The sequence below is a fragment of the Gigantopelta aegis genome, chromosome 9 (genome assembly GCF_016097555.1).
Source record: "Gigantopelta aegis isolate Gae_Host chromosome 9, Gae_host_genome, whole genome shotgun sequence".
In the NCBI taxonomy this organism is placed as follows: domain Eukaryota; kingdom Metazoa; phylum Mollusca; class Gastropoda; order Neomphalida; family Peltospiridae; genus Gigantopelta; species Gigantopelta aegis.
This window is the reverse complement of record NC_054707.1, coordinates 1-14,664: the sequence shown is the minus strand read 5'-3', so window position 1 is coordinate 14,664 and position 14,664 is coordinate 1. Positions and strand designations below refer to the sequence as shown.

Here is a 14,664-nt window from a genome sequence, read left to right as displayed (position 1 = left end):
AAGTGACAATACACACCATGTGTATGTTGCTGCAAACTGCAGATCGGTCTGTCGAAAACATCGAATATGTTCTATAGTTTGACAGCGCCAAAGTAATAAAGATAAAATTCAGATAAAAACATATAAATTTATTAAGTGCATCGCCAGAGAGGACTGCCACTCCCAGAATAGTCTCTTTGTACTGCATTATATTTACTTCAGAGACAATGCAATCACTCACTCACTCACTCACTCACTCACTCACTCACTCACTCACTCACGCACGCACGCACGCACGCACGCACGCACGCACGCACGCACGCACGCACGCACACCTTGGCTGTTGTAAAATTTTGTGTTCACCCCTGTATTAAAAATGAGATTTAATATGTATAATTTATTGGTAATTTGTAAAGAAAGGAGGATTTTTATTTATTTATTTATTTATTTATTTATTTATTTATTTATTTCAGGCCTCGAAAGTTGGTGTTAAAAATGAATGAATGAATGAATGAATGAATGAATGAATGAATGAATGAATGAATGAATGAATGAATGAATGAATGAATGAATGAATGAATGGAATGAATGAATGAATGAATGAATGAATGAATGAATGAATGAATGAATGTTTAACGACACCCCAGCACAAAAATACATATTGGCTATTGGGTGTCAGAAATGGTAAGTATATGGAAATATCATTTATATAGGGCAGGCTATAGCGTTTAAAAATGTAGGAAATGAAGGGCACCAAGGCTAACCTAAAAGGCACAAAGGCTACGTTCATACATTTTCAAAGGGCACCAAGGCAGTCTTTTTTTAGGAAGTCAATTTAACCAGAAAAAAAACCTTTATCTGTAATTCTGTTAAATTGGTCATTCATCATCAATAAATCAAAGTATTGTAGTGGTGTCATTAAAAAAACAGTATTTTAATTTGTTTGTGGTGTCCTTAACATTAAAGAAATAAAATAAAATAATCTATAATAAAAGTAGACATGTTAATTTTATCTATTAGTTTGTGAAGGTATCTCCAGAGAATCACTGTTGAATACCTGTAGGTACTAAGTTTCAGATTTAACCAATCAAGATTTCAACTTTACAATCTCATTAATTTAAAAAAAAAAGTTTAGACATCTTTATTTTGTGGAGACTACCAAGAGAATATGTGTATTACATTTCAGAACAATACAATCAAAGCTTTAGGAAAAGGGATGAAATTTTCAGTGTTAAATTATTTGAAATACAAATAATTAAATAAATAAATAAATAAATAAATAAATGAATGTTCAAACCAAATCATTTAGGTTTTTAAAAATTTAATCTTTATATTATTTTTGTTGTAAATTCTATATTTAACAATAATAAAAAAAATCCGTGACCGTGTTCACAAAAACGTAAACATTGTCGGAGGACACCATGGACACCTATCTTCTTAAAATTGTTTTCAACATTTCTGGATTATTTTTAGTGTGTGTGTGTGTGTGTGTGTGTGTGTGTGTGTGTGTGTGTGTGTGTGTGTGTGTGTGTGTGTGTGTGTGTGTGTGTGTTAAATGGAGGTTGAGGGTGTGCGTGGGGGGGAGGAGGGGGGGCAGCAGCGATGGTTTTTATACACCCCCACTCCACCGTTTGGCACCTTCTTACGCCGTGCCCTGGACCCAATCACTGGTGTTGTTAGAGACTAGACATGCCTGGACGTTGAATGGATATGAGCATAACTAATTTGTTTGAAATTGGATCTCTTATTAGGTACCACGGTAATTGGTGACACACGAGATCGCATTACAGTACGTTAACGTGTGTGGCGATTAAACGGTTGTTATTACAAAGTGCTAAATACTGTAGAGGAAAATATATCGTATTATCGTAACTCCAGTTATCTCATACATTGTAGGTTTATTTTCCAAAAACAACAACGTGCGATCTCAACAAAACAATCAAGGGTTTCTCGATACCACATGCACAGACTATGTACAAGTCATCGCGTTTTTTCCCGCATGCAAAGGTGAAGGTCATTTGAAGAAGACGTGGTACAATTTTCGTTATCTCGTCTTCATGTAAAATTCTTTAATCTTATTAGTTTGCCGTTGGACAAATCCCTTATCCCCCTGTGGGCGGAGCCAAATTCTCTTATACCCCGCCTGTAATTTCAATACTAATTTCAAAGCTGCAATGTTGAACTCGGCCACCTAATTACGGTCGTGGTGTTATTGTATTAATGCGCGCTTAGCAACAGTTGTTTTTTTGTTTTTTTTATTTTTAATATATATATTTTTTTACTACATACATTTCCGATTTTAAAAAAAGTGGGTTTTTTTTATTTTTATTGATTTTTTCGTCACTGGCAAGTGGTTTCGTTCGCTTCCGCGTGGTACGGCTCCGTTAATAAATTGTTAACAATTATTGTCTGGCGTTATTTTGATTATTTGGCTATATGGTTTAACATGTTGGCAAGATAAATTCGTTGTAGAAGCATCTCTCGGGGTATATGGCTTTTTATGTACCCTCTGTGTAAAAGAACACACAGAGGGTACATAAAAAGCCATATACCTCTCGTGATGCTTCTACAACTTATATTGTTGGCTACTGCTTTGGCCTAGTACCGAGAATTTGTTAGCCTGTAGGAAGATACCAAAAAGTGGGGTGTATGGGCACACAGACACACGTATAAAATTAATATACTCCATTGATGCTGCTAGAAAGTAGGCTCTACCCCCTTCCTCGCTTCCTACGCCAGTGATGTATAGGCCTATCAAGTGTTGAGCATGGGTAATAAACGGGATATTCAAGAATAACCATAAACATTAAAAAGTTCACATTTATTTCAGTGTTTCAGTTAATTGTGAATAAATTAATTTGGGTGATTTTAGCATGGGTCCGTTCCATAAACATTAAAACTATAAGTCCGTCCCAGAGGGAACGCCTTTTTTATTACTATGAAATCTACTACAAGTTATTAATTTCTAAGCCGATTGATTTGTAAATTGCACACAAAGTTAGTATTGTTTTGTTATTTCCAATACACTTTTTACTTTTCTTGTTACGTCAAACAAAACTGAAATTAATAGCAAAAAACATTTTTTATGGAATGATGGGACAGACTTTTTTTTATAATTTCAAAATTTGTCATGAAGAATATCGATAACAACAGCCCCAAGTTCAGCCAGCAAACGTTTGTCTAACTTTCGTGAACTATTTGACTGGTTCTCAAAGTGGCCATTTGGTTTATTGTGAAGCGCATAAACGCATAAACCAGTCTAGCGGAAAATTTTTTCCGCTCGGTCTGGTTGAACGCAGCTGACATTTAAATTGCTGCTGCAGCTGCAGCTGCTGCTGCTGCTGCTGCTAATAATAATAATAATAATAATAATAATAATAATAATAATAATAATAATAATTTTTATCTGAAATAATGAAAAAGTTTTGGCAATTTTTGTCTTCTTTAGTCTTCTTTTTCTTCTAGGCATAGTTTAGCCTATTTTGAAAAGAAAATAAATTGCCCCGGCATTCTTTTTAGACTATTTACGGTTTTTTCATAAATGTACGACGTTAAAACTTTCGGCAATTTACGGTGGGGTTTTTTCCCCGTAACGCTGTACGTTTCAACCGTAATTTATCATTTGTTACGTTCTATGTGCAATTGTATTAATTTACATGACCAAGAAACTGTATACAAACACTAATGACCAAGAAACTGTATACAAACACTACCGAGGAACATCGAATTCGTGCATGTTTAATATTTTACAATAAAATGTAGGGTTATACAAGTTAAAAAAACAACAAAGCAAAAACAAACAAACAAACAAACAAACAAACAAACAAACAAACATACATACATACATACATACATACATACATACATACATACATACATACATACATACATACATACATACATACATACATACATATATATATATATATATATATATATATATACACACTGGATTGTATTTTAGTTGAGTTGAGTTGAGTTGAGTTGAGTTGAGTTGAGTTGAGTTGAGTTTAAAACTTAATGACATGTTTTTATTCATTAGGGGAAGCTTGGGAGAGTTGGGCCACTTTTCACATTTTAACATATTGCAATCTTCCTATTCATGGCCGATAATTGCTTAATGTGATTATGACATGTACAGATATTAAAATACATATATGTACTAGCTGGTTCCGTATGCAGGCCAACCTGTAGAAGGTGAAGGTGATTTTCAAAAGGTGTCATTTTGGCCCAACTCTCCCTGGGGGTGGTGAGAGTTGGGCCATGTTCAAGGAGAGTTGGGCCACAAAAGGGAGACTTGGGACAGAAAATGTACAGAATAAAACAACTATCCAGTGAAGGAAAATGGTCTCAATTTATTTCCAAACTTATAAAATGACCCTTTAAACAGCATGTAACTAGAAAAGTATCGTTCAGATCCCAAACAGAAGCTTAAAAACAATATTGAGAATCATAGTCAATCCCATGACTACGAGTAGGTACAATTGGTCCAGTAGCACTCCACTAGGACGAATCAACTTAAATCGGTAAAATATTCAAGTTCAATAATGTTTTAATGATGTCACTGATAGCTTGGTTAGAAAAGTACTTTCAGTGTAACAATCGGAGAAAAATAATACTGATGATGTGAAATTCACAGAAAGTGGTGGTAGGTTTATTGATGTTTTAATAAAGGGATGAGTGGAAATCCCATAGTGTGAAGTCACAAGGAAATGAAAATTTTCCTGCTCGACGAGCTGTGCCACCAAGCTGTTTAGGCGCAGGAAGCTTCTTGATGATGTCATTCTTAGGAAATGATGCATTATCATTGTTGTTGATGCAAAATGTAGGTGTCGTCTGCTGACGACTGAATTCTCGTTTAAGGAAAACCCCTTCACACTCATCCCCATCAATGACATCAATCCGTGCTATATAATGCACAATACGTGATTTGGCAGACTCAAATTTTACAACTGCAAAATCACCTTCAATAATTTCACAATCTAGGTCATCAACATCGCTATCACCACTTTCTGTGAATTTCACATCATCAGAACCACTTTCCTCTGATGAAGTTGATGGAGTTTGGCATTTTTTTGCTTTACTTTTAAACAACTTCTTTCTTGCTTTGGGTTTGACTGGTTGTTTGGCCTTCCGTTTGTTAGTTTGACTGGCAGCTAGTGCCTCAGCTATACTATTGCGTACTGGGGTATTGGTTAAACTTTTTGTATCCCCTCTTTTGCGACCTCTGTTGGTGACTTTTCGTGGCCCAGCTTTTGGCAGTGGAACAATATCAGCAGGTGATACATAAGTGTTACTTGGCCCTGGTTGGGAAGCTGGTGTTCCTAGGGAACTTGGACCTGGTTTGGCAGCTGGTGGTTCTGTAGTACTTGGACCTGGCTGGACAACTAGTGGTTCTGTAGTACGTGGACCTGGCTGGGCAGCTGGTGGTTCTGTAGTATGTGGACCTGGCTGGACAGCTGGTGGTTCTGTAGTACTTGAACCTGGCTGGACAGCTGGTGGTTCTGTAGTACTTGAACCTGGCTGGACAGCTGGTGGTTCTGTAGTACTTGAACCTGGCTGGACAGCTGGTGGTTCTGTAGTAGTTGGACCTGGCTGGACAACTAGTGGTTCTGTAGTACGTGGACCTGGCTGGACAGCTGGTGGTTCTGTAGTACTTGAACCTGGCTGGACAGCTGGTGGTTCTGTAGTACTTGAACCTGGCTGGACAACTAGTGGTTCTGTAGTACGTGGACCTGGCTGGACAGCTGGTGGTTCTGTAGTACTTGAACCTGCCTTGGGGGTTTCAGTGGTTTGTTCAGAAGGAACTAGCAGTTCAACATTTCCCTCTAATTCCTCTGGAAGATCTCTATTAGTTATTGTGGCTGGCGCAAAGTCGGTTTCACTGAAACACATCCCGGTTGTAGGGGTAAATTCCTGTACTTTGAAACGCAGAAATAATGTTTTTGGCAGTAAGACCATGCAACTGAGCATGAGAAGTGAATTCAGGGATTTCATAGATCGTAATTGTTTTTCCTGGATTTGAACGCATCCAATTTTCAACAGCTCGAGCATATGCCGTCTTGAAAGGTTTAAAACAGCTCACATCCAGAGGTTGTAACTTGTGACTAGTGTGTGGTGGTATTGTTAATAATATTACACCATTTTCTTTAGCCAAGTCGATGACTGCAAGAGAGATATGAGTCTCGTGATTATCTAAGATCAGCAAAACTTTCTTCTCCTTGCTGCATCTTGTATGGCGTATGAAATGTTTCAGATAACCCAAGAATAGCTCTTCATTGATCCATCCACTTGGATTTGCACCTCCAATACACCCGGGGGGACCATTTTTGGTGAAATAATCTCGGACGTTTTTTCCGTGGGAAAATAAGCATTGGTGGAACGACGCTACCTGCCGCGTTAATGGTGTACACGGCGGTGACAAGTTGCCCCTTTTCTGCAGAGGTGATTGACCCCACTTGTTTAACTCCTTGTTTAGCCACAATGTTTTCAGGCGGCGAAACTGTAGTACACCCCGTCTCGTCGCAGTTGTAGATATCATGACATTCAAATTTGTGCAGGTCCATAACTTGTCCGAGGTTATCATAAAATTTGCCAACGTTATAACGATTGAAGGCACTTGCCCTGGCGAGAGATGTTGCCTCTGGTGTTCGGATTGCAAGATGATTTCTTTCTTTAAATGATATCCAAAAGTGTTCACCAGTCATTCCATTTTCTTTCCACGAATTAGGCACCGTCACATTGTTTCTCATAGCATATTCAAAAATCAGTGAGCGACATTTATTCCTACTAAGTCCGTGAAATTGTTCCGCTAAAGTCTTGATATGTGTCGCCAAGTCATCTTCCATCACTGCAGAAAAAATCATGTTTGTCAGTCGACATTTTTCATAGCCAAAAGCTTCATTTCGTTCATCATGCTGTCCAGTTTGTGCATTACACTTATCCATGTATCTCGTGAGGGTCATTCTTGCAATATTAAAGTCATTAGCAGCTGCACGGATGCTACTTCCTCCCTTTACTTGTTCACTTGCTCTATGTAGAACGTCCTCTGGTGCCCCTCTATTGGATATTCTTTTATATTTTCGTGGCATCTGAAAAAAAATACTGACATCACTAAAGCAAACTTGAAGAAACATTTCAGTATAATATGCAGTACTTTGATCTAGGCCCACAATAATTCTCCCACACACTATCTGTTAATAATAATCCTTAACAGCATGTAGTCAAATTAATAAGCTTTAGAGAAAGGATTATTCATCAAATGTAAATAATGGGAGAGTTGGGACACCATGCGGGGAGAGTTGGGCCATTGCCCAACCCTCCCACCCTGGACTGTCCCAACTCTCCCAAGTCTCACCATTTTTAATTTCAACCAAATTTTTATCTTGGGCGGTGATCACATGGATTTCAAAACTGCCTTGATGGAAGAAGACTGTCACAGCTATCACGCCGAATACACTAGAACAGTGTTCTATATACTGTTTAAGAGATATAAAAATGCTTACCTTGGAGTAAAAATTGTGTCTTTTGTGCGAAAAATGTATTTTTGTCCACAATATATGGACAAGAGCCTGGAAATTCAAGTCCCTTATATCAATAGAAAGATAATGCTTAGTGCTTCAAATAGATGGCAGCACCTGTCTCAAACAACGAGCTATGACAATGATATTAGGGGTGGCTCAACTCTCCCTGTGGCCCAACTCTCCCAAGCTTCCCCTATGTTAAACGCCAATTCATCGTTTTCCTTTGATGCAAACAGACTATTTTCGGTGAGCACATGGTTATTATTTAACAAAAAACATTCTAGTTTTGATTGTGCAGTTTAATTTCAATGTGATAAATCAAGGGCTAGTTGAATTTGAGACGGGCCAGTAAGAGTTTTCTTCAACTGGTGCTGCTGCTGGCGACCATGGTTTTCATGTTAATTTTCAACCCTGTGTTTGATCCTTCGATCGAATGATCTTTGCTTTGGCAGCTGTTCTAAAGACTGAGGCTAGGTCCCACCTGTCTAATATGCCTATGGCTTTAGTATGCATGTTGAATAAAAATTTGTCAGACATAATTTTCCACAGTGCTGTCATCTCATCTATATGCAGTCTTTCTTCTGCTATTTGCATGTATACATACTATTGTCCTGTTCAATTATTTATAGCCTATTTTATTACATATAATTCCTATTTAGTATGTTTTACTTTACATGCTCATGAAAAGAAACCCAAATCCTTCATCAAAAAGGCAGGCAGTTTAATAAATTTCAATTTAAAACAAAGCTCTGTATGTTTTGAATGGATGTTCATTCTGCTAGTCAATACATAAAGCTGTTTGCATAACAACATCAGTCTATAATGTGTTTCAAAATAATGTTCGTTTTGATCTTCCTATTGACAGACATCGATGTTTAATTGACATGTTTAATCTACATATAATTTAATTTACATGTATACATGTGTGAAATAAAACTGAAATTTTCTACACAATAAAATCTATATATTGTTAATAGCATGTGTACCGAAATTATTGTTAGTTTTATGCAGTTATGTACTGTACAACATAGTATAACCTAATTCAGTAAATAATAGAATTTGTATTTATTAATACAAGATGACAATTGGTCTATAGACCATCACTATTTAATTTTTAATTTTGATCAATGATTGATATAGAATTTCTATTTGAAGTTAAAAAACAAATTCCAAAATATCGCATTATTAGTTAATTGCAGCGAATTACAGTATGAAGTTTGAGAACTATTTGATGAAAGTCTAGAATAAGAGTGTGGTGTGTTGGTGTTGGTGGTGTTGGTGGTGGTAGTAGTAGTAGTAGTAGTAGTAGTAGTAGTAGTAGTAGTAGTAGTAGTAGTAGTAGTAAACCAAATAACTTGTGGCTGGATCGAAATTCAATTAGTGCCAGCTTTTCATCTGGGCAAAAAAAAATTATGCAATTTTGTTTTATCTAGTACCACTGTGTGAAGTAGCCATGTGTTTGAAACATGTATGGGGGAACCTGTAACCCCCAAAAAAGTACAGAAATTTTGTGTGGAACTAGGGTAGTCACATACCCAACCTAGCCATTATGTCTGATACGAGCAACTTCACCCTCATTTTTTTGTGATTCACTATAAGAGGGGGTGATAGTGCTTATATATGTGGTGGGTGATAGTATTTATATCTGTGGGTGGGTGGTGGTGGTGGTGGTGGTGGTGGTGGTGGTGGTGGTAGTAGTAGTAGTAGTAGTAGTAGTAGTAGTAGTAGTAGTAGTAGTAGTAGTAGTAGTAGTATTTATGTTCGGGATGTTTATGTCGATTGATACACTGTAGGTAGAATTTTTTTTGCCAAATGTTATTATTGTTGTGTATGGTATTTGATTTGATATTAATTTCTAGTGTAAAATGTTAGAATTGAATAAGATTTCAAAATATTTTAAATATTTATTTTAGTTTGTGAAGATTGACCCTGAGTTATACTAAGTTTCAGAACTATGTAATCAAAACTCTTGAAGAACACAGACTGACCTTTAAATTTTCAATATAATTAAAAATTTCCAAAATTGCTCTCTATTAGTGTCAAAGTACCCAGTTTCAGAAGTATCCGGAAATATATTTTTTGTAAAACCCTTAAATTCCAATAGTAAATTTTTATTTAAAAATTTAAAATTTAATGAAAAATTCAGAAATTAAATATTTGTGTTTGAAAAATTCCACTAACGAATGGCATAGTGGAGCTAACAGTACTGTTTCTGTTACATATGCTGTGGTATGTCAGACCTTGCTTTGTAAGGTGTGCAGGTGCAATCGTGCTTGTCCAGCGCACATAATTTCAATCTGGCGAGTGTGAAAAACAGCGCATATTACACTCGAACAAACGGCACACGTAAAAAATAGATGTGTGTGTGTGTGCGTGTGTGTGTGTGTGTGTGTGTGTGTGTGTGTGTGTGTGTGTGTGTGTGTGTGTATGTATGTATGTATGTATGTATGTATGTATGTATGTATGTATGTATGAGAGTTTCCTGAAGAATTATTCTAAAGTGGCTAATTGAAAGAACCTTTTTTTTTTACCAAAGACTAAATGTGGCTACTTTGCATGAAAATTAGCATCTGGTTAATTTTGCAATGGACAAGGCCAAATTCCTAAGAGGGGGGGGGGGGGGGGGGGGGGGGGGGGGGGGGGGGCTCTCACGTTAGTCGATTAAGTCAATTATAAAAGGGTAAATGGAAGTGGATGGATGGATAAAATTGCGAGAGGAGGGGGAGGGGAGGGGGAGAGGGGAGGGGGATGGGGGAGGGGACATTGCGAGAGGAGGGAGAGGGGAGGGGAGGGGAGAGTAGAGGAGAGAGTAGAGGAGAGTAGAGTAGAGTAGAGTAGAGTAGAGTAGAGTAGAGTAGAGTAGAGTAGAGTAGAGTAGAGTAGAGTAGAGTAGAGTATTTTATTTTATTTTATTTTATTTTATTTTATTTGATCTAGTACCACTGTGTAAAGTGAAGTGAAGTGAAGTGAAGTGAAGTGAAGTTGAATTGAAGCGAAGCGAAGCGAAGCGAAGCGAAGCAAAGCAAAGCAAAGTGAAAAAAATACCGTTAATACTTTTGAGGTAGTGTTAGGGGTAGGGGTAGGGGTAGGGAGGGAGGGAGGGAGGGAGGGAGGGAGGGAGGTAGGTAGGTAGGTAGGTAGGTAGGTAGGTAGGTAGGTATGTAGGGGTAGGGGTTGTTGTAGTACTAATAGTTATGTGTCATAGTTTGGTTGATATACATGGTCGTATATGGATTTTTTTTGGTATGGTACAACTTGTAGAGATAATACGGGCCACGTGACTGCAGACCGATTGAGAGCGAGATGTCGAGATATCAGTTTGTGGCTGTGAGCTAAGTCAGGTCGCCGTGTTTATAAATAGACTCACAGCGGAAAGCGCGCCAAGGTGTGTTTCACACTTTTCTGTTAACTCATGTAATCGCTCTGTATTTTGAGCATATCGTTAGGTAGGTAGGTAGGTAGGTAGGTAGGTAGGTAGGTAGGTAGGTAGGTAGGTAGGTAGGGGAGGGGAGGGGGGAGGGGAGGGGAGGGTGAGGGAGGGGAGGGGAGGGGATGGGGAGGGGCAAAGGGGAGGAGAGGAGAGGAGGGGAGAGGAGAGGAGAGGAGAGGAGAGGAGAGGAGAGGATTATGTTGGGCTTTATTCAGCTTTTATATTTGTATGTTTTTGTCATAACGTTTTATAGGTGGATATTTGAAAAGCTAAGACACACCTGGATAGGCCAGTGGTATAATACACGACACACCTGGATAGGTCAGTATTATAATAGATGAATTAACAAAAAGGAAATGTCGATATTTAATTTTAAAAACTTTATTGAAATCCAACAGTGAAAGCTATATCCGGTGTCCGTGTTATAATGTGGATTGATTTTTGAGGTATTCATAGTCTGAAGACTTGAATGTGGTGCGCACCGGCCTCGGTGGCGTCGGGTGATCTATAACTGATTCAACAAAGAGCATGGTTTGTGTTATCCAACGTGAGGTGAATACAATTGTAAATGAAATACACGAGACATGGAGACACGAGTGTATAGAGGAAAGCACATACCACGGCCTTTGTGTTGTGCACTGGTTGGCGAAAAAGCCAATCAAATGATGTGCTCCATCGAGGTGGTTCGATCATACGACGCAGACATCCAGCGAACACTCAACAAGAGAAATTAAAGTGACAGACCCCGTTTTTGGAGACTACGCCGCAATTTTCGCTATTGTAGCCATTTTTTGATCATTTATTAAAACCCAACATTTTTCATAATTCTAAAGACGCACCTCTGAGAAATACTGTATTTCTATGTTTAAACATTATAAAGTTTAGCTTCTGTACTAGGATTAAGTTGGTGTCCATTGATACAGTCTGAAACTAGGTTTGTTAGTGTCCATTTATACAGTCTGAAACTAGGTTTGCGCCTTTAAAACCAAATTATATACGGCGCTCGCGTTTAGGTTACGTAATATACAGAAACACACAATTATTTTAATACGGCTTTAATAAACACCCCCCCACCCCACCCCACCCCCCACCCCACCCCACCCCACCCCACCCCACCCCACCCCACCCCACCCCAATGTTGAAATGTGGGAAATGAAATGAAATGAAATGAAATGTAATGTAATGTAATGTAATGAAATGAAATGAAATGTAATGTAATGTAATGTAATGTAATGTAATGTAATGTAATGTAATGTAATGCGCCTACTGATACTGATAATACTAATACTAATACTAATACTAATACTAATACTAATACTAATATTAATACTAATATTAATAATAATATAAGTAGGTAGGTAGGTAGGTAGGTAGGTAGGTAGGTAAGTAAGTAAGTAAGTAAGTAAGTAAGTAAGTAAGTAAGTAAGTAAGTAAGTAAGTAAGTAAGTAAGTAAGTTAGTTAGTTAGTTAGTTAGTTAGTTAGTTAGTTAGTTAGTTAGTTAGTTAGTTAGTTAGTTAAAAATTAAAGAAGAATAACGTTATATGTTTGTGCCAGATTTGCCTATACCTATTATCAGTATTATGCCTCTATTGTTCTACCCAAGCCGATGTTTAGTCGTGAACAATGGGTATCCGGTGTGTTGTTTGTTTGGGAGTGTGGCTGACAAGACAAGACACGTCTTTTGTCTCTGTCTGTGGTCGGCTGGCTATTTGAACCTCGGCGTGAAATCAAAGGATTAATTAGTCCGTGGCGCCATGCTAACTACCTGACCAATGGCTGACTAAGTCCACAGCGGTTGACCAATGATGGCTTGGTAGGCGGGTCGTCTTTGACCAATGAACGTTGAGTTGACTAGCGAGGCTTAAATCTGCATGGTCACTGAATTTGTTTGGTATTGAGATGTTTTTATGTTGTGTTTTGTTGTAACCTGAATGGCTCTAAACGAAGACTGTGTGAAGTAATGGAGGTAAGAATTTAATGTATTAAACCTTGTTATATTTTACATGTTAGTAATTTATCGTATAGAATGTTTGGCGATATGATAGTGGTATTAGTAGCGTGGTATTAGTCCCCTCCCGTCCCGTCCCCCCGCCCTCCTTTTCCCCCCTCCCCCCTCCCCCTCCCCTCCCCTCCCCTCCCCTCCCCTCACCTCACCTCACCTCACCTCACCTCACCTCACCTCACCTCACCTCACCTCACCTCACCTCACCTCACCTCACCTCACCCACCCCACCCCACCCCACCCCACCCCACCCATCCATCCTCGAATTTTAGTGTGTCAGTTTTTGTTTCGGTTCGGGTAAATTATTTACGTGCTGATATGCCAGTAAGAGCTTCAAGCATGTCTGTCCCGGGGCTGAGTCCTGGATAGCGAGGGGTCTGCTGCGAGCCCCCAAAACTCTGGTGAATGGTATTGTTGCTTTGCATAATGCATTTCTATACATGTAGACGTTATTTTGGATACTGGTAGTCAACACCTGTATTTAATATCTATAAATAAGGAGAAGGGGGGGGAAGGGAGGGAGGGAGGCAGGCAGGCAGGCAGGCAGGCAGGCAGGCAGGCAGGCAGGCAGGCAGGCAGGCACGCACGCACGCACGCACGCACGCACGCACGCACGCACGCACGCACGCACGCACGCACGCACGAAAAAGTGCTAACCCGCAGACAAACCTAGCTCTCTCTACGGCCTACAGCGCCTACGCCTAGGCGCGTAACCACTAACCTCCGGTGGCACACCCCACCCCACCCCACCCCACCCCCCCCCACCCCACCCCCCACCCCGGCATCCTGTATTTATTTAGAGGTTGTGTCCCTAGTGTTTATGTGTTATATTTGAATATTAGGCTGGTATTATTTAGTAAAATTGTATCAACTGAGCGTAAAGTAGGCTATTGAATTTGAATCATTTGAGTGAATTTTTAAAATCACTTGTCAATTAGCATTACCTGTGGATGTATCAGCACCCTGTTGGGTGTTATTTTCAGTTGACGTTTCATTGGACGAATCCCAATGTTACTTGCCAAATGAAAACTTAATTTGAATATAAAAATTGAATGTTGAAGTTTTGTTGTTTCAAGATGAAAAACCCCCAGACCGTGATGATGTAGCCATGAAATCTCTTTATACTAGTGTAATACTAGTGTACAATCCAGAGTTCATTACTGCAGTGGCCTGCCCTGACCGCCCTTTTAATGTTGAAATATATCAAGAAGTTCGCTTAATGCATAAAGTCTCGCCCGATATTTATATGTTCTCGAATACCGGTATGAAATAAGTATGATTTGAAATATTATTTATAGATGAAATGTTACCTGGACAAGGTAGTCAACGTAATACTGTAAAATATAACTTAAATGTGAAAGTACGTACTGTTTTGAAGAGCTCTTGTTTTGTGGTTTAGAATTAGTGAACGTAATTGTAATTGTGTTATTGTTCCTCAGTATATAAGTGTAAAATGTATCATATAATTCAATGTTATGAAGCATTTTAGGAGTACGATAATTTAGTTTAAGATAACTGTAATTGTAATTGTAGTGGTATATTTTGAGAGAGTTATTGCATGAAGGTGTGAATGAAATAGGGAATTTGTTTTTGAAAATCTTACTGATTCTGTCCACGGATAATGGCGGCTGTTGATTAATTACTCAGTGCTGTGGTCCTGCGCCGATTAAAGTAATGCTGTAAAATCTCGTGTACTTCACGTGTGTTGGCGCAATGCTAGGTGGAAATT

General features: G+C 38.6%; 2 protein-coding genes across 2 annotated transcripts; both read right to left on the bottom strand.

Moving 5' to 3' along the window:
* Positions 1-4,644: 4,644 nt before the first annotated feature.
* On the bottom strand, positions 4,645-5,874 carry LOC121380684 (melanoma-associated antigen E1-like). The gene has a single exon (XM_041509631.1). The coding sequence runs from the start codon at positions 5,872-5,874 to the stop codon at positions 4,645-4,647; it is 1,230 nt and encodes a 409-aa protein (XP_041365565.1).
* Positions 5,875-6,254: 380 nt separating this feature from the next.
* On the bottom strand, positions 6,255-6,944 carry LOC121382201. The gene has a single exon (XM_041511726.1). The coding sequence runs from the start codon at positions 6,942-6,944 to the stop codon at positions 6,255-6,257; it is 690 nt and encodes a 229-aa protein (XP_041367660.1).
* Positions 6,945-14,664: the final 7,720 nt, after the last annotated feature.